We start from the raw sequence: 21,991 nt of genomic DNA on the forward strand, positions 1-21,991 counted from the left end.
TATATATATATATATATATATATGATGTATGTATATACATTTCCCTCATCTTTTTCCATTTTCAAAAATTTTTGATAAAGCTCCTGGGAGCTACTAGCGCAACGCTAAGGAGTCGCATACGGCTTTAGAGCTGCGGGCTGCTCACCACCGAGTAAGACGTAGTAAATTCCGCTAATTCCTAGCATTATGTGCTGATTAGGGGTGGCAACCTCTGATTACTTTCTGATACGATTGTCTACATTATGGCAATTTTCGATGAATGGGGTAGGAACATCTATCTACGATAATCAATGATACAACTATTAAAGAGAAAAACTAGTTATTTCTAAATGGGAATATAAACAATTTATTTTTTGCACTGTTGCAGACAATCTGTGAAAAACGCTTCCTTGACATGAATATTTCAATGCAATATTTCTATATAATAAATACAAAAACAGTGTATTATATTTATATCCTGGTAAACAGAGGCATCTTATTTAACTCATTGCCATCCTTAACAATGATCGGCGTCTAATTCATTTAAAGTGGGAAGCCTGGCTTTGAATAATCATGTTTGAGTTTCCCTTGATGGTGCTCGACGCCAATTCATTTTGACTAGCAGGGACGAATGAACATTCGTTCACTGAACGTCTAGCACACTGGTGTCAAACTGACTCCATAAAGGGCCGATTTTTTTTTTTTTTTTTTGGAATGAGAAAAGACAGTTGAATTCAATCAGTTAATATACACATACAGAATTTGATGTGAAAGCCGTTATAGAATGGATCATGTAATAAGGTGTACAACGTGAAAAATAATGTCAGTTACATTACTGAGTAACTACTTACTCTTACTTTGAGGTAACTGAGTTACTAACCCAATTACTTTTCGGAGAAGTAATTTGGAACTAACTAATTACTTTTTTGAAAGTAAGATTAACAACACTGATGATGGTAGTGACGTCATGTGGTCTGTTCAGTATTTCAAACATTTGAATATGCTTACCAATGTCTTCCCTTAAGGAAAATGTATTTTCTGCTGCCTTAATGCCCTGTTGTCGATCAGGTCATCAGCATCCATTAGCGTCATTTGATCGGCATGACAGCATTTTCCGATACACCATTGCCAACCTCTTACTAATGAGGGCTGCCTATAAATCATTCATTTCTACATGGCAGCACAAACATGTTCATGAACGTTTCAATTACCGGACAAGAGTTAGTCTACGTTATATCTGCGAGCTAAGCAAACTACCACGTAGACAAATCTCAGTCATCGTTGATGCTGACCCCTCAACAACCCCTGTTTTTCCCTCGGTTTTTAATCAGCGTAGCAGCTGTCTCAGCTCCCAAAGTGGGCTTTCATTTATGACAAGTCTTCTCCCTCATTTCAGGGCTATGATATTCTATCTGGGCCACGACGCTACACATATACTTTAATGACTAATTCAGTCCTTTGGCTGATGTTCTAAAATAGAACACACACACGCATGCAGTAGAGAAGATGGAAATCAGTTGAAATGTTGCAGCATCTGACAGGACTATCCTTGAGGAAAGAAAAAAAATGCAGAACATCAGAAGGTGTCACATGCTTTTGTTTCGGGAGTGAGAGAGAACGCCATGTCGAGACAGGCAGAAGCTGTATAAATGTATGTATGCAGGGTGCTGCTACGCTGGGGAATATTTTTCCCACTGTCTTTGATCACTTTTCAGCTTTGAAGTAACTCTCAGTGAAGGCAGAAATAAGCCAAGCAGAAGTCATCGAAAGTTCACGCCGCAAGTAGGACTCGAAAAATCGGCAATTTGCATAATTTATTCTTTAAACAATTAAAATGCAAAAAGATGAAGAGATCTCTAGGTGCCCAACAAACCCGCCTCCCTGCTTGACAAGCCCAATTAAATACTCACCACATTTGTTCTCAATTACAGCTTGAAGAGTGACAACATTAGAGCGTCTAATGCTAATCAAGTGATTGATTTAAAGATTAATGGTGGTTAAGCAGCACAAAGTTTAATTCATGAAATTGATACTCTGAAGTCTACATATCACAAATTATTAGGTACGACATGCTTTCATGAAGATATGTATAAAAATTATGATCACAAGTTTTGATAAACCCTGTCTAATATCGATTTCACCAAACGGTATATAGTAGGCCTATCCACTTCCATTCCAAAACCTGAAGTGAAACCAAATGTGATTTCAATGCATTTTTATTAAAGATACACGATAATGTCGGTCACCGATAATTATCGGCCGATAATGGCAATTATGACGTCACACAGATAATCCAGATAATAAAAAATTCAACCGATAATGCAATCCGATAATTATATACTTGATTTAGCCTCCAAATGTGCGCAACCGAAGAATTCAGCACGCCGCCTCCTCAACCCCTACCCTCTCTGAAGCCCCTGAGGGAGGAGGGGTTGAGGAGGCGGAGTTCCATGACAATAAGCAGTTGTATATTATGGCGGCTGTCACTAAAAAAAACGACGCTCTCGCCATCTGCGAAACATGCACCGCAGAAGTTCCACGAGGCGGAGAGAAAGCGTCCTCATTCAAAATTTTTGGAACGAATAAAAGGCTGCTGCTAGCGGGAATGCTAAAGCTATTGTAAACACAAACTAAGTTAAACTACGGGGCTTGTGACGATACAGACTTGGGTTGTTTGGGAATGCAGCCCAAGGCGCGTGCTAAACTCGCATCCAAGGCTAAACACCGGCACGACTGGAGACCGTTAGTCGGCAAGTAGCTGTCTTCCGTCGGAGCCCGCTGCTCTGGCCGGTCCGGCAGGGTGCCACCGCCTCGCCGTAGGTTCCCCGGCTTCGGGACATCCGGCGAACACCCCAGTTTCTCGAGCGTTCCCCCACGGCGTGCGAGCAGAGGCAGGCCCTGAATACGCTGCGGCGAACCGGCCGTGGCGGACTGATTATCCAGTATGATCGTAGCTGCTGCCGCCGAGACGAAACGCAATTTTTTTTAACCGAAATGATCCAAGAGCCAAAGCCCTGGATGAAAAAATAATGCAGTTTATACGAACACCATTCTTCATGAAAAACATGCCAATCACATCATTTTCACTACGGACATTTGGATGTACAAGTGATGTCCAGTAAGCAAGCTTATCATGACGGCACAGTGGTTAGATGATAATTTAAACATGCAGAAAACGAAGTCAGCCAGTCAATAATGCATTCAGTATGAAAAATGACGAGCGGTCAGGTGACTTTGTAATGCTGCCTTTGTTTTCGGCTTAACAAAACTCAGGCACAAAACAACACGCACGGGGATGCGAGCTCCAACTCCGTCCGTTTAGGCACAGCAGAATGGGTACATGACATCTCGCTCTTTTGAGTTAATCATTTACACAGTGTGCAACAAAGATTATAACATCAGCAATCACTTTACAAATTATTTAACTTATTTGTCTGCTCAATTAGTCACAGTAGATAATCAAAACTTATTGGCACTTATTAACACTTATCAATTTAAATATCCACATTCCTGTTGTAATGAAATAACAATAATATTCTATAGCCACAAATATTATTCAAAATCTTATCTTCTTCCAAGTTTTGTTTTTTTAGGATTAAGTATAATAATGTATTGCTTAAAATAAGGCTGTTAAGATTATTTTCAGATAGCTATTTTTCTTCCAAGAAATCTGAGAGAAATACACTTGAAGCGCTGGCAGATAATTTCACTTATTTCTAATAGATTTACACTTAAAACTGACGAGTTTTAAGGTGTGTTTTGCAGTGTAGTAATGTTTTATATGTTAGGAATGGCTTACTTTTAAAGGCATTTTTGTGCAACTTAGGTATTTATTCTGTAAGTAATTGTTGCCAAAAGTTTACCATTACACAATGTCAGACAATCTGTCATTGTTTAGATGTTGGAATTGACAACTTGTTCATATTTTATGTTGAAAAGGGGCAATAAATTATATTTTTGCACAGTAATATTTTCTTTTGTGTATACTTAAAATTTTACAAAAATCTTTTAATAGAATTATCGGCTTGACATTATCGGTTATCGGTTGGAATGAGGAGGAAATTATCGGTTATCGGTTGAAAAATGTATTATCGTGCATCACTAATTTTTCTAAAAAATATTTATTTCAAGAACTTTTTTTTTTTTTACTTTAACCCATTGCTGGGCAAGTGAGTATTTTTGGTCATTAAAAAAAAAAAAAAAAAAAAAAGCAACTTAAAGCAACACTAGGTAGCTTTTCAACTTTTATAAAATATTTTCATAACATTTGTGATAATATCGACTGACAACTAGCTGAATGACCCCTCCTTTATATGTTGTGGAGGTCTGTACTGCTTTCACCGTTAATAATTAAATTTGAGGAGGGTGGCAGAAACCCTTCCACACAAAAAATAATATTGTGATGACTGCTTTACGGCATACCTCACTTCCCCCTTTCCCCATTTATTATAAAGACGGAAGTCGATGCGAATGCTTTAGCGCGAATTCTGCAAAGATGGCAGAGCAACAAAAGAGACAAAAAGTTTGTGTGAGGAGGGGAAAAAAAAGCCCGGCTTTCACTAGCTGGCGTGACGCCAACTCCCCTCCCCAACCGAACTGGTGTACGGTAGTCACACTAAGCCACACAGTTGCTCACCGTCATATGCTATAGTTTTGCCACAACTGGATTCATTACCTTATTACTATTCATCTATTCATCCTTCACACTGCTGCTGGAAACAGAAATGCTTTTTTAATCCATCTGCAGGGGACCGGGTGATTGATTTTTGATTGATTGATTGGGATAGTCTCCAGCACCTCCGTAACCCGTGTGAGGATAAGTGGAATGGAAAATGAATGAATTATTGTTGATTTTATGTAGAGTGACCAAACGTCCTCTTTTGCCCGGACAAGTCCTTGTTTCACATCCTCTCCGTAGCGTCCGGCTGGGTTTTATACATTCATGAAAATGTCCATTTTTTATGATTTTTCACAGGACCAATTTGAAGAGAATCCGTCCGGCCGCTCAGGGGCAGCGCCTGCCTATGTTGACGTGGCTCCTACTAGTAGGAAGGGAAGGAGTAGATCTTCATCTTGTTTTTGTTAGCTGTTTACCCCTTGTATCATGGGGCATTACCGTCATTTATGACAGTTTGGCAAGTGATCAGGCAGTTACAGATTACAGTAAGGAGTATTTCTAAAAGACGAGGCTCTATACACCTTTCGCGCATGCCCAGTTGTTAAGTTCTTTACGATAAATACGGATAAAAGGCCAACTGTTGGCTTCTATCGGAGCTTTGTACTGTCGTGATCTGTAAAATCCCGTTTGGTGTTGTATCGTTGCGCTGCCGATGATTGTAAACTTTTAGAGCAAAGTTTGATTTTGCCTCTGCTCACGGTACTCGCTAATTGGGTAGCTATCAGTGAGCTAAGCTGCGCTAGGCATTATAGTAAATTTAATTTTGGACTGCTGCATTTGGAAACATGCTAGTTGAATAGTTTGTCAGATTATTTCGGTTATTATTTGCGTGCAATCTAGAACATTGACTGAGAATAACAATTGAGTGGGAATAATAATTTGTCAACGACAATTGTCGTGATAGTAATTTATAAAAATGTTTAGGCACATATCCTACTGTGTGTGCATATTGACTTGACTACCTTTCCATGGGTCTGCATTATATACTGGACTGTCTCAGAAAATTAGAATACACAATATTCTAATTTTATGAGACAGTCCTGTACATTAATCCACCATTTAAAGCAGGGGTGTCCAAACTTTTTGCAAAGGGGACCAGATTTGGCGTGGTAAAAATGTGGGGGGCCGACCTTGGCTGACGTCCTTTACATAGAACAATATACAGGACTGTCTCAGAAAATTAGAATATTGTGTATTCTAATTTTCTGAGACAGTCCAGTATATATATTTTTAATCTTTATTTAATTAGTTTTATTAAATTTTTTTTTTTTTTCAAACACTGTGAGAAATAGTCTGGGACCCAGCCCATTAACGGCCTCTCGAGCAAGATACAAAATCAACCGTCCAATCAGATTCGTTTATTTGCGTAACGTGTTCTTAACGAGTAATGTCACTCTTGCGCACCGAAAGTCCTCTCTACAACACAAATGGCGAACGGGAGAGCCGAGAATATGTTCCAATCGGCAGTAAAACCAGTTTTAAATTACCAAAAACACATCGAAACAAGTCATTGACAACAGTCAACATCGGTCGCGCTGGCCATGTTGAATAAACTTCTCCATTCTCCGCTCACACTAATTACTTGTCGCTTTAACAACGTCATGTCTGCCCGTCGCTGATTTGTCCACTCTGCTGTCTGTTTGCTGTGGCTTGCTCCGCCCTCGGAATATGATCTACCGGACGGTCGCCAGACTCAATCGCTGGAACAGCGGTGAGTATGGTATACCAGGCAAGGGAAACACAGTCTTAACCTTAAGGCAAAACATTACCGCTTTTGTCCACCGGCGTCACTAAAATCTGAAAAATTAACAAGTGTTTCTTTAAATATTTATATATATATATATATATATATATATATATATATATATATATATATATATATATATATATATATATATATATACTGTATATATATATATATATATATATATATATATTTTTTTTTAATAGTATTTAATTTCCTGCCATTGAAAACGATAGATGTCACATTCATTTTAACATTGGGAACTGGCTGTGAACGCTCTTCTTTCAATGGCATTGATGGCGCTAGAAGTCCAATTCAATTTGACCTGGGAGGGATGGCAAGGATCACACAAATTGCAATGGCAGCCAGTGAGTTAAATGAGTGATTTATATAGGGTTAAACCCAATTTTGTCAATTTCAGTAGTGTTTTTTTTCAAAAACATTTCACAATTTATAACTGACCTGTGTTTGAACCTGATGATGATTAGTTTAAGTCATACAATACTTTTCCTTTCAAATTGTGAAACCGCCATCGGCACAACATCACAGAAATGCTGGCAATTTGCATTCAAAAGAAAAAGGATTGATGCCGATTGCATCACAAAGAATAAAGTGTTGAACGTATATCGCCACGTAAGTGAAAGATTTCAGTGAATACTTTTTAATGATACTGCTGGATTTCAGTCAAACTAAATGTTTTCTTCCCTCGTATTGAAATAAAAAACAGCTTTAAAAAAAATTGCATTTATGTCACGATGACAACTAGCTAATTTTCATACACTTTTAAAGCACAACAAAGGCAGAATACAGGACAGCTGCTCAGGAAAATAATATATTTTCACACAGTAGCCTACTGTTATAAACCGGTGCTTCTTTTTGTAAAAAGTCTAGAATTGTTGTCTTAGCAGACATGTTTGCATTCGTTTACAACAATTTAGTGCCAAAGTGTAATGAGTGGATCAAGTTAGACAACTTTTTTTCATTCAATTTATGCACTGTGAAGTCTTGATTGATGCATTTACATTCAAAAGTTTCTCTTTCAATATTCTGACACTACTTGGATGTTGAGTGAATGTTTCATTGATTCAAATGTGGTGTAAATAAAAGGAAAAAGATTAAACTTAAAAATAAATAAATCTGCATTTAATGAGTTTATTTTCATACAAAAAGACACACACGATTATACAACTTCATTATAGCAACATTGCACTGCATTAGTTCTTTACCATTTAACATTATTGTTTTAATTTTTATCGTGTACTTATTTACCTGTTTATTTTCCTACTTGTCTGATTGTCATTGACTGCGCTTGATGGCCAGTCCATTTTCATTGGAAGGAGTTGAAGCAACAACTTAGTTTCATGTCTTTTGGTGTAAATACTCAATCACACAATGTGGACACCTGGAATTTTTTAGTCCAGTGTGGTTTATATATGGACAAATTCAGTTTTGCTGCAAAATATGGTGAGTGAGGCTCATAGTTAGGTGTGTCTTTTAGTCCCAAAATAACAATTCTTGACAGTTTGGCTTGGTTGCCTTATTAAAAGTGTTGCCATACACTTAATCAGAATACTTTACAATCATCAAGGTGCTGTCTACAACTACACACAAGGCCTTGTGATGCTTTAGTTAAAAGCAAACAGCCAGTGTGACATAACAATGTCGTCTTTCAACAGAAGTGCTCGTTCTTGTCTTTGACAGAGATGCTCGAAGCTATTTACATGGGCCATTACTGAAGCCGCATCAGAGTACCCGAGTCGGTACACTGAGCTGAATGACAAGTCAGGGGAAATATTGTACACACAATCAAAGAGCTCTCAATTACGTTCTTTGTCATCGCCACAGAAGTAAATGCTAATGTAGTCGCTGCAGAGACAACAAACAAAAAGCCTTGCATTCAAATGCTGTCACACACTACGATTTGCATTCATGAAAGTAGGAGGGTATATCTGAACTTCCTCTAAATGACTTGTAATTTATAAACGTGTCATGTGCGATGACAAATATTCTCATTTAATAATGTTTGGAAAGAAATTAATGTACAGTAAGCAGGCACAGAAAAGCTAAGGATAAGGAGAATTAGACATAAGTATGTTTAGGTAGTGTAACCCTTAATAGGGCACTCATTTAACTCACTGGCTGCCATTGACAGCAGTGGATGTCCAGTCCATTTTGGACTAGGAGGGTCTGGCAGCAATCGAGCAATCAGGGCCAGGCAATCCCAATCAAAAATGGATTGGATGTCTAGTGCCGTCACTGGCAATGAAACATAACAAGTCCTCAGAGTTTATATGTATTAAATGTCTATCACTGTCAATGGAAGGTAACGATTGGGGAAAAAAAATATATATTTTTTTTAAAAAATGATTAAATTATAAAGAAAATCTATCCCTGCGGTCAAAAGCTTTGAGATGCTTTCTCATCCAATTAAATGGTGAAGTGTCTCAAACCTTTTGACTGCGTGCATATTTCTGGTTTTATTCATTTTAATTTTGTTAATTTTGTTTTTCATTACAACTGTATTAATCAAAATTCATATAAAACGTAACTGTAAAAAATAATTTAGTGGTTTAAAAAAATGTATATGGTGTCCACATGTGAATACTTTGCCCTGAAAAACTGTAATGTCCACATATGTGGACGCCGGGGGTTCCTTTCACAGAGCAGTTTCAATAAACTCTGAACTACTTAGCAATAGAACAACTGATTCACAACAACTGATTTTTTAATCACATCGAAATAATTTCACCTGGACTTAAGTTGTGCCGGCCAACCATAAAATGCCATTATCGAGTTATTGCAATGATTTATTGCAACAGAGCACATGTTTTTCAACCCCAAACGAATGAGAAATTTTAATGCACTCATGTGAATCAAAAATATTTTGGGAAATGACAAATTCAAACATAAAACTAAACTCAAAGAGGTGGAGAGAAAAATTCTGAAATAAAATAAAATTACTGATCATACTCGGAGGCCACATGACAACGCCATTTACAGAATATGACAGTAATGGAAGAGACTTCCACATCATTTGCCTGCAATTGGGTAGAATGCCTCCTAGATGGCTTTGGCAGGTTTACATCCAGGGAAAACCACAAAGACTGATTACAAGTGTATGTAAACTTTTTACCACAACTGTACAAGCTTTGTTAAACATGCTTGAGTTTACCCACTTTCTAATCTTCGATCAACCTCTCTTTCTGTGACGAAAACCCCCGGAATTTCCCCTCACTACAGAGTTAACGGACTCTGAGTTTTCATTAAACATGCTTTGCGAAATGGACCCCAGGTCTTTATGAGGTTAAATATTTATTTTAATTTCCAAAAATAGTCAAGTGCCCTATAAACAGTGTTGTCAGTAATGCATTACTAAGTAACGTTTCTTTCAGTAACGAGTAATCTAACACATCGCAAAACTTTTGACCTGTACTGACAGTACTGTATACAGTATATATATATCTTTACACTGTTCTTGTTCAATCCTTGGTTCAAGCTCAGTTGTTGTTGAAGCTTTTGGAAGCTTAGGTTTAAAGAAATTCTAAATATCCATCCTCAGCTGTAGTTTTGGCTAAGCAAAGCAAATGACCCATTATGAAATACTTACTACAGTAGGATTCTTGTTCATTTCATTTTTATTGTTCGTTTTATAGCTTTAAAACTCTAAAAGACAACATTTGAACAACTAGGTCTTCATTTTAAAAGGGATGTTCAAAATTTTTGACATCAAGCTTAATCCTCGAGTTGGCAGGTGTATAATTAGTCCCTGGAGTTGATTTGAACAAATTCCGTGCAGTTTGTCAGTTATTTGTTAGTTTCAGGGCTTCGGAGTGGCCAAGCTAGTGCGAGTCAATGATCGTTGAAATTAACTCCATCGACTAATTAAACTAACTCGAAGATTAAGCCTTATGTGAAAAATATCTTCTTTAAATTCAATTCAAACATTTTTAAATTCAGTGACATTTTCTGATGTCATTCCTATGTTGAGGCAGCAAAGGGGGAAAAAAATGGTAAAAAGTAACAGATAAATTACTTTTAAATTAACTTTGTTACTTTGATAATGAAGTGATCAGTAAAGTAACTGGATTACTTTTTTGAGGCGTAATGTGTGCTACCTGATAGTATACAATCATGTTCTCCTCTCTTCCTCACTACTAATTATGTGTGAAGGGCCACGGCTGTTAAATGGAAGATGTTCCTTTGGAAAATGTCACAGCATGAGTATCCCTGCAGTGCAATCTGTGAGTAAACAGCTTTTTAGCTCTCCAACTCACTTTGTGTTTAAAAAAAATGTGTACTATGATTGCTGAGAGCTAGCTCTTATAAGTTTCAAGTATTTTCCGTTGCGGTTGCTTTGACATCTACTGGATTTGCATGTAGCCTTTGCGTCACTCTTTAGCTGAGTGCCTGTGTGTGCACATGAGGCACTGCTAATCAGGAGGTTTGACGTATTGACAGACGTGTGACCTGACTGTCTACATGCAGTAAATAGAATCACCCCATCTCCCCAAATCTGTTTTGAATGTAAAGTGCCACTCAAGAGTGTTGTGTTACAATTTATGTGTGTCCAAACCATTGCACATACTGATATTCTAATTAACATTCCTGTGCAAGACGAGATTTAATCAAAATAACTTTGACTGATCACACGGCTTTGTGTATTTTTCGAATCTGAAGAACGCAACACTTAACACTTGATAAACAAGTGTTGCCTGCGCAGAGGTGGGTAGAGTAGCCCAAAAATGTTCTCGAGTAGTGTTACTTCCAAATAACATTACTCAAGTAAAAGTAGTCATCTAAAAAATGCACTCAAGTTCAAGTATTTGGTGAAAACATCACTCTAGTCATGAGTAACATTGTGAGTAATTGCTTACATTTTTGATGGATTTTTTTTGGTGTAAGGTATATTTTTATTCTCAACACAAAGTTATCAATATGAACTGTTATTAATATACTGTACTATAACCTACTACATAAACACATGGAGCCATAGAAATACACAAAAAAATCTTTAAATTCCAGCAAGAGAAAAAAAATCTACAGAAATAAAGCATTATTCGTCCAAAAACACATTTCCTATCATGAAACTGAAAGATCTCCGGAAATCTCCGGTTTTCCTCGGTCAATCGGTGCCAAATAAAAACTGGGAGAGTTTAAAATCTGCGCTTTTTAGTCATGTTGACAACAGAGCTGTATGTGAAATACTTAATTTTTTACGGTTCTTTAAAGACGCCACATGATTAAACAGGCCGGCGTTACCATGGAACGGCAAGCTTGAGTCTGATTGGGATAATGGAGTCATGTGATTATTGTTACGACGTCTCATTGGTAAAACTGGGAGAGTTACTGTTGGCTTCGCTGGAAAATTTAAAAAAAAAAAAAAAAAGTAAAATCTAATATGTAGAACAAAGAGGAAAAATGTAACCCAAAGTAGTGGAATAAGAGTAGCGTTTCTTCTTCACAAATCTACTCAATAAAAAGTATGGCTTAGTAAAACTACTGTTAGAAGTACATTTTTCTCAAACAGTTTTTCAAGTAAATGTAATGGAGTTACTACCCATCTCTGCTTGCGTGACCCAAAATGCAATGTCCACATATATGGACGCAAGGTCTCAATTATTAGAGATTTCCCCGGGGCCTCATAAGCTTTTCTTGCCTCCCAAGGTAAACTTGAGCAGTAAAAGTGTGTAAAAAGTTTAGGTTTCACAGTGTTTTGTGATACAGTTGAAAGCTAATGGTGACATTTTATGCGATCATTCGCTGACATTCAAAATGGAGTGGACGTCTAGCGCCGTCAGTGGCAGCTAGTGAGTTAAACAAGTGCACTGTAGAAGTTGAAGGACCTAACTGCCAGCACATGACAATGTCAATCACAGAAAGAAAATGAACACACGCAGTGCTGAGTTGAAATCAATGAATGATGGCCTAATGGAGGGCATTAATGCTTCGTTATAAATTATGGTAAACAAAATTTTGCCCCATTATATACATATATTCATTCATTCATTTTCCATGCCGCTTATTCATAGGTCTGGCATTATTTACATTACTTATTGTAACCTCACTTAGATGAGTGAAGATGACCTGATAATGGTAAGTATTTAAAAAGGAAATAGGCTAATTATCAGCTATTTTAAACCAATTTACTTGCTCCATTGCAGTCTAGCAATTAGTACATGGATTATTCTACATCAATGGGAGCACATTTTAACAAATCACTGCTAGGAGTAACAGCACTGGAACAAAAAAATATTGTTTATTAGCTTATGCAGATGCAAAATACACAAGTAGAGCACTTTTAAACATAACAGATCATGGATGATTCTTTTTTATTATTAATATATATTTTTTTTTTCTACCAAATCGAATGTATGAATTGACAAACCTATTTTGCCTCTTAAGTAGACGTAGCAGTGAAATAGCTAGTTGATTATTAACAGAAATTTGACATATTGACATTTGCCTTCCTGATTCAGTCGTCAGCCCTTCTTTAAACGGTAACAATGAACACGGCTTTCAGTTCACTTGCTGAGCTTGTGGAAAAAAGCACATTGACTGACAGGAGATGGATAGAAGGCATAGTACAAGGTACAGCAATAACATTTCAGCATTGCATATTGAATCACGTTGCCATACCTTATTGCTGTATGCTGGCTGTAGATTATCCCTTTACATAGTATATGCACGTGTGGTATTTGTTTTTTACTACAATTTTTCATTAATACAAAAACCCAATCAACACATAACTGCATGCAGTTCAGAATAAATAGCAGATGGTGCAGCTACACCAGTTTGCTTTATCATCTGTAGAATAAACAACACACTTGAAAACAACTCAGACAAAAAGAGAATGCCATCTGCTTTCCCCTCAATAGAGTCTTCATTTACCAGTACTTACCATTTTTTGACATGCACATATTACACACATGTGCACATTTTCCAGATTGTGCAGCACTTTATACTGACAATGTGTTGATTGCCATGCTGCTTTGTGAAAACCAGTGTCACATGATCAATCATAAAGAACTGTAGAAGCAGATTTGGTTAAACACCTTTCACAAATGAGCACAAAGCATATCTCTAGGGGCACTGGCTTGCAATTTATTTTGCCTTTACGCCAACGAAATTGATACTTGATGATGGTATACACTTATCTCTTTGTAAACAATGGACTGTGCAATAAAAGCAAGTGAAAGGAAAAATGAGTTGTTTTGGTATAAGCCAAACAAATTGGTTAGCTTTTGGTCGCGATCCAGATCTTTATGACAAATGTTTATGTTCTGAATACCAGTGCAGTGAATTTTAATGATGTGCAACTCCTATACATAAAATTAAATGAGGAATTTTGGAAAATCTCTTACTAAACTTCAATGATAGTCTCTGTTGTGTTTTTTCAATCATATGACACGGGAATGAAACTGCCATCACGTCAGTGTGGGTAATTCACAAAACTAAATGGCATGCCCAGGACAAATGCCTGATCAACCCATACAGAGAAACTAATTCAACCCAAGAGAAAACAAAGACACGCTTCACAGAGAGGTTTACAAAGAGAGTCAGTCAGTCAGACAAACAGAGTCAGACAGACAGAGTCAGTCAGTCAGTTAGACAGACTGAGTCACATTTTTCAGCCCGGCATACTGCTAAAATTACATCTTGATCTCCAGAGGCTACACATCAAGCAATAAGAAGGAAACAAAGAATATCAAGAGGGGCAATAAAAATAAGTAGAAGGTGATGAGTAAAACAAACAAAATAATCTGTCAGATTCTTATTGCGTGAAAGGATACTGTACATACAGTTCTCTAGTTTTGTCATTGAGCTACACCATTCTTCTGATATACTGATTGCATGAATGATCACAGTTCTTAGATATTTTCACAAACACTCAAGCATTGTCAGGACCAGGCATGCATGTTTTTTTTTTATATATAATTTTAAGAATTTGATTGAACTTACCAATGCAGGAGCCATCACTCTCTTCATACCCAACACTGCAGACACATCTCCCCAGTGGGACTAACCAGTCGCCGTCAGCGCCACAGAAGAGTTTGGGTGTGTCCCTTTCTTCAGCATGGTCAATACATGCCCCTCTGACCTCCACCAATGAAGATGAGTCCACACGAGGCACCGTGTCTGGAAAGGAGGCTAGGTTTCTCAGAGTGAACGGACATTTCTTGTAGTACACTCTCACTGAGACTAAAGCGATGCAGGCCCCAATATCTTGGAATGCCAGATAGAAGCCATTCTTTGTAATGGGTCCGACTTCACGCACTTCAGTGTTGAGCTTCAGAATGCGATCTCCCAGATCCATCTGAGTGAAGCTCTCATCTGCAGCAATGGTGTCGATCTTGGTGTACTGAGCAGGTTTGAATTTCACACCATGTGCCTCATCAGTCTCATGATAGAAGAGGTTGAAGGTCTCCTTGCACGTGCCAGACACCCAAGGGATGGAGTTGCAGTCACGCAAGGTGAAGCGAAGCTCCACATAGATTTTTTGAGCCGCTTGTCGAGAAATCCAGTTGGATCGAAGCCAGTTGTTTTGGTTGGGCTCCATCACGCTGCACACCTGAAATGTATGGATGGGCCGATTGTGCTCGTCCATCTCTGTGATGGCGTCCCACTATATAAATATGAAAGAAAATACAAAAAATATATTCAAATTCTTCCCAGCCATAGTCATGATAAAAACAGCTACGGTATGTTTCGTGCGCGCAAAAAAAAAAAGCCTTGTATTCTCCAGGGGTTGCTGAAGGACAACTGGATAACCCCTCCCCCAAACCAAAAAGCAATGTACCAATGTCAGACGGAGCCCTTAGCGACTCTCCTTTAGAATAGTTTATTATAGCACATCACAGCTGTGTCAGAGGGGGATTGAGGATATCATCTAATATCTTATAAAAATCAGTCTTATTATGAGACCGCAGTCTTTCATAAAAAAAAAAAAAAAAAAATTGTTAGACAGTATGCTTTTCTCCTCCCTTGGCCTCTTTTCATCTGGAAGGTACTATACATAAAAGTTATTGTAAAAGGCTTTAGCTAATAGCTACAATTCAAACTGTGGAGTCAAGCTAATATACATTACATATTAAAGTCAATGCATAAGCATGTGTAAAATAGATTATAACATGTTTTTGTTGACACAGTACCTGTACATGTACCAACAATATACTTTGGCTAAAATAAGGATTCAATGTAAATGTTCTGTCATTTTCTCTTAACACACAAATAAAAAAAATGAATTATTTGTCGGGTTGGTGTTCACAGAAATGTATGAGCCTTTACTTAAACCTTATATAGTATCACAAGTTACAGGGGAGGAACATGTACAGCGGTATGAAAAAGTATCAGAAGCTTTCGGAATTTCTCACATTTATGCAAAAAAAAAAAATCACCATCAAATGTGAGCTGATCTTTGCCAAATCACACAGATGTAGAAAGTTTCAGCTTCAACTAAAATCACCCAAAAATTTGTAGGTTTTCATGTTTTATTGGGGATAGCATGCAAACAATGACAGAAGGGGGAAAATAATTAAATGAACCCTTTGCCTAAGGACAATTGAAACCAAGTTTTACCAAACAATTTAAGTCAGGTGTGTGTCCAATCACTGATGAGTGGTTTAAAGCTGCCCTACCCACTATAAAAGAAGCACCTGGTGAGAATTGTCTTGAAGAGAAACATTGTCTGATGTGCATCATGGCTCGGTCAAAAGAGCTGTGTCTGAAGACTTGCGATCACGGATTGTTGATTTGTATAAAGCTGGGAAAGGATTCAAAACCATCTCTAAAAGTCTGGATGTTCAATAATCTACAGTCAGAGAAGTTGTCTACAAATGGAGAGAGTTTAGCACTGTTGCTTCCCTCCCAAGGAGTGGCCGTCCACCAAAAATGATGGCAAGAGTTAAGCGCAGAATACTCAGGTAGGTAAAAAAGAACCCTAGAGTTTCTGCTCAAGACTTACAGAAATCACTGGCACACTCCAATATCTCTGGGCAAACATTAAATATGTGGAAAACTATGGCCAAGAATGGTGTTCATGGGAGGACTCCACGGAGGAAGCCACTGCTGTCTAAAAAAAAAAAAAAAAAAAAAAAAGGCACTTAGACACTCCACAGAAGTTTTGGCAAAATATTTTGTGGACTGAGGAAATGTCATGTGTGGAGGAAAAATTGAAAAGCTCACCGAAATGAAAACCTTATCGCTACCGTGAAGCATGGTGGAGGGAGCATCATGATTCGGGGCTGTTTTGCTACCTTGGGGCCTGGACAACTTGCAATCATTATTGGAAGAATGAATTCAAAAGTGTATCAGGATGATTTGCAGGAAAACCTTAGGCCGTCTGTCAGACAGTTGAACCTAAAAAGAGGATGGATGCTGCAACAAGACAACGATCCAAAACAGAAGTAAGTCAACTTCAGAATGGTTTCAGAAGAACAAAATACACCTTCTGAAGCGGCCAAGTCAAACTCCAGACTTGAACCCCATTGAGATGCTGTGCCAGCCATCCCAGGAATCTGACTGAACTACAGCAGTTTTGGAGAAAAGAATGGGCCAAGAATAGTCCTCAACGATGTGCCAGACTGATCTGCAACTACAGGAAGTGTCTGGTTGAAGTTATTGCTGCCATGGGGGGGGGGGGGGGGGGGGGGGGGGGGGGGCACAAAATATTAAATGTGATGGTTCACTTCTTTTTCCCCCTCCTGTCATTGTTTGCATACTATCCTCATTAAAATATGAAAACCTATAAATGTTTGAGTGGTTTTAGTTAAAGCAGACACTGCTTTTTTATCCGTGAGATTTTGACAAAGATCTGATCACATTTGATGGTGATTTTATGCAGAAATGTGCGAAATTCCAAAAGGTTCAGATACTTTTTCATACACTAATGTATAGCCAAGTGCAGGGAGACAAGGCAAATACTGAACAGTGGCAAATTGAAAATGTTTTACAAAAAGTCCAAAACAAAGTAGAAACAAAGGTATCTGTAAATATAAAAGTACAACAAAAGCAAACCGTAAAGCAAAGAATCAAATTAAACTTACTATAAAATCAGTCATAGAGATGAGGACACAGGAAACAAATGAGACATGAGTATTGTGAGGTGATCAGGAAATGCCAGTGACCCAGTTGCAGAGGTGGTTAAGTTTTTTATTAAAAAATGCAGAGTATCAAACAAACAAAAAAATCACCCTAAAGAGGAAAAACCCGCAACAGAAGAAGTATTCAGGAAGCTTGGTCTGCTCAGGAGTGAGGCTTCTAAGTGCTTATGCTGGAATCTTCTGGCAACTAGAGTGCGTTTGGCCTGCACTTAAAAAGGCTCTACTAATGAGCCACAGGTGTTGCCAGTTAGCCTCACCCCTGAAGAGACCGGTCCCTCTCTCACCTGTGCAGCCTGCAAACAGGGAGGAAGGCATCAACATGGAACGTAAGGCAGGATCACAACAATGACATCTACAACGACTGTACAAGGACTGAACAAAAATTCAGAGCTTATATACAAAGACAGGGGGTAAGGAGAAGATGAAAAGCAGGTGGGTGACACGAGAGGCGGCTGATTGGTCAGACGCAAGTGAAGCAGACAACAGCAGGTGACATGAATGTGCAATAATGTGGATAGGAAACAATATGAACTAGGAGAGAAACAAAACTATAAGTTTTGACTGGGAGGGCCAAATGAACGAATGCTTAGTCAGTCAAAATGCATTGAATGTCTCGTGCCATCAATAGCCACGTTTACATGCTGACTTTTATTCATACCGATTCAAATCATTCCGAATGGAAATTTCAGATCAGCTGTTTACATGTCACTTCATCTATTCCGATCCAGCGTTTACATGTGACTGCCTTTATTCCGAAAGGATGTTTGACAACTGCCGTCTGACATGCGCAGATTAATCAAAACAAAGCGTCATGTTGCAAAACATGGAGATCGATCGTCGGAGTGCTGCTGTTTTAACTTTAACCCACTTGTTGTGTTTGTGGGGTCGTATCCGCTTCTGCTGTTTTGCTCTTTTGCCTTGTAGTAGCCGGTTTTCCACCGGTTTCTAATCTGGTCAACGCTCCGGTCTATTCCGGCTTCGTGTAACCTCTCGTGAACTTTTTTAAATAGTTCACTGTTCCTCGTTTTACGCCCGTCTAAGCGAGCAATTATATTCAATTCTTTTAAAGTTTGAATTAAATACAATCTTTCCGCCGGACTCCAATTAGGTGCGCTGTGCTTGGAAGCCATGTTGCAAGTGACGTTACTTACGTCACAAAGTGACGTCACCACGTCAGTACGGAGCATGTGCAGAAAGAACGCAACCAGACACCATTCCGCTTCCCTGTTTACATGATATAATTTTACTTCTAATCGGTTTGGGAAAAGGAATATTCCACCCCTGTGAATCGGAATGAAAATCCATTCGGTTTGGGCCTGTTCATTCCGAATGAGGTGTTTATATGGAACACATTTATTCGGTTTGAACAAATATTCCGATTGTAATTGGAATATTTGGCTCCATGTAAACGTGGCAATTGGCAGCCAACAAGTTCCATAAATGCTCTATGAAGGGTTAAAAGCATTTAACAACTTAATAAAGTTGCATTAACATATATATTTTAAAGATGCAGTTAAATATAAAGTTGTGTATCATATGGATGTGTTCTTGTTCATCTTTGTATTTTTTTTCTTTTTCTAATCCATCAGCTTCTCTACTCTATCTCATCCCCCTTTTCCCATAACTCATGTGTCGACCTGGAGCTTTCTTCACTCAGTCTTTGTCTTTGGGATCTACACCTACCCACTGATGTGTGTGTGTTGTTACTGTCACTGCAATTGAGATATTTTTATTCACCGCTAGTCTCCTTCTGTGATGGATGAAAAACTTTCACCTTTAGAACGCACATCCATGGAAACGCCCACCCACACATACTTGTACAGTAATGGGTATTAGGGAGATAGATGAAGAGTGAGCACTCATTGGGGAACTTGATGTCCGCTCTGTATCTTTATGAGAAAAACAATAAGAGTTGTGTGTGTGTTTCTATGTGTGTGTGGATGGTCAAAAGAAATACAACACTAAACATATTTGTAACAAAGTTGCGGTTGTATAAATTTTTTTTCTGTTTTTTAATAAATTAATGAGATCAAAACATTATATTCTATTTGTGTCATTGGCATGTGTAGTATATAATATTAGTAGTAGTAGTAGTAGTAGTAATTATTTATTTTATTAATTTGATCGTAAACAATATTTATTTATTCATGTATTTATTTGATTTTCTTTTTACTAGCATTTTACTAAATTTAATCAGCATCATGTAGATGCAAGGAGAGATTTCTGTTACAGGATTCAAAAGATCCTGCATGTGTGAATAGTTAAAGATTTCTAGGCAGTAGATTGATGATCTGTTCGAGGTATAGCCGCCTCTCACCCAATGTCAGTAGGCAAAGACTCATGTTTCCCTATGACCTTGTACTTGACAGATGGTATAGCTGAAAACCATTAATATGTTAAAAAGATGATACACTTTACTTCCTTCTGATGAATAGATAGATACGTAGGTGTCCATATGCCATATAAGGGCAGGGGTAAATACACAGAGATCCAGACTGACACTTTTTACTACGAGCACAGTGGCCCCTAAATTAAAAATTTTAGGAGCGCAAGCATAAGATTATGGGGCGCACACTGTAAATCGACATGCAAAGTTTTCCTGTAATTTTCACTGTTTAACAGATATATGCTTTCATAATAAATGCTTAAAACTACAAATTTATCTATATTTTATTCTCTATCACTTTTGACATCAACCAGTATACTACTTACAAATTAGGTTAACATGGGTATTTATTTTTTTTTTTTTTTTGGGAGACCCAGGTGTAACATGGATGAAGTTACTTAGGATGGATGTTACTTAGGATGTTACAATTGTTGCGCAGTTGGACATTCAACACTTGGAAATTATCAAATAGAAATATGGTGTGGCGCCGCGTATATTTCCTGGAAGCACAAACCACAACCGGAGACGACCAGGGGGACCTGTGCATAAATGTGGCCGAGGCAGGCGAAGCCTCTCGGGGCGGATTTTTTGTGACTCTCACTCTCCTGGAAATGGCGACAATTCTGACATGCGAAAAAGTCATGAAATGAAATTGAGTGGCCTGGAAGTCCTATTCTTTTGTTGTGTTTCCCCTTGGTAAACCAGCTCCTTATATTACCGTAAACTAGGGCTGCAGCTATCGAATATTTTAGTAATCGAGTAATCGACTGAAAATTCTATCGATTAATCGAGTAATCGGATAAAACAAATATATTTTTAGGTGAAGAGCAATTATACATATACATGAGAAAACAAGACATTTCATCTAATCTTGAACCATTTTCAGTCAATGAATGTCTTTATTTTCGATGTATATTGTTGAAAACAGCCAACAATTGCATCTCAGATGTAACTAGAATTAAAAAAAAAAAAAAAGACTAATTCACTGCTTTCACTCAAAAAACTTTTAGATCTTATTAAAAAAAAAAAATATATATATATATATATATATATATATATATATATATATGTATCTTACCTAAAAATGCCGTTACGCTTGATAACACACATCACTTAAAAGTTAGGATTTTTTTGCACGTGTTTCAATTGAATTTCTCTTTGTGTCATCCATTTTTAAGTTCTAGTTAAGTTTTAAGTTAGTCTAAACTGTAAGTCCTGATAGGATTTTGAGTTTTTGCAGTGTTCAAAACAAATGTATGATACAGGCTATATTGGAGCACATTAGGGACCAGTGCTACTTGGTGTTTTATCTGGCAATGACTACCGAGCTAAAATTGATAGTTAGCATGATTAAGTTTTTATTTTACACCCTCATCACTCCACAATGCTATGTTATGTTAAAGCCTGTATGTAAGACACGTTAGCCACGACAGTGGTCATAATTAATTGAAACCTAGCCCTCCGCAGGGCTAACGTTACGTGAGCTAGTAGCGACAGTATCGTTAATCTTATTTATTAGCGCTTAGCGCTGTACTGCTTTAAGATGGCGGCTGTTTACAAACGCTGCCCAGACGCGGCCGAGTCTGTCATTTCGCATCTAGTTCAACATACGTGTGATCTCTATGAGACGCACCAGACGCTACCTGTTACCAATGTAGCATTGTGCGGGCTAGAATTTAGCAACGTCGGCGTCGTTTGTGGCGGCTGGCGGCTGCGGTAAGTTTTTTTTTCCCCTTTTTCCTCTCCGCACGTGACAGCGCGTTGTCCCGCATTAAAAGTAGTCCTAGCAAAACGTGATGCTTAGAACTGTCAAAATAAACGATTACTCGAGGTGAATAAAATTACTCGGATCAGTTTTTAAACTCGAGTTACTCGAGTTGCTCGAGTACTCGTTTCAGCTCTACCGTAAACTAGTCGATTTAACCGTGAAGGAGTTTGTTAGACAAAAAAAAAAAACAACAACAAAAAAAAAACGCAATCTTACTGGTCGTGAATGTGCGATTAGATGAAAAGAATACTCGCACTGGCTCTAATTTTAGTCCTAGAATGCCCCATTTGGGAGTAGTCTGGAGCCCTGATACAGTATCTCTTGTCAGTATTAGAAT

At 37.9% G+C, this 21,991-nt stretch overlaps 1 protein-coding gene across 1 annotated transcript in view; it reads right to left on the reverse strand.

Annotated features, from left to right (window-relative positions):
- LOC130927075 (ephrin type-A receptor 6-like) overlaps positions 1 to 21,991 on the reverse strand; it is a 255,001-nt gene that overhangs the window by 177,868 nt on the left and 55,142 nt on the right. Inside the window, exon 3 of the mRNA XM_057852597.1 lies at positions 14,361 to 15,024. Coding sequence (XP_057708580.1) covers positions 14,361 to 15,024 — 664 coding nt within the window. The remainder of the gene's footprint in view (positions 1 to 14,360; positions 15,025 to 21,991) is intronic.

Source organism: Corythoichthys intestinalis, chromosome 12 (assembly GCF_030265065.1).
Source record: "Corythoichthys intestinalis isolate RoL2023-P3 chromosome 12, ASM3026506v1, whole genome shotgun sequence".
NCBI classification, from domain to species: domain Eukaryota; kingdom Metazoa; phylum Chordata; class Actinopteri; order Syngnathiformes; family Syngnathidae; genus Corythoichthys; species Corythoichthys intestinalis.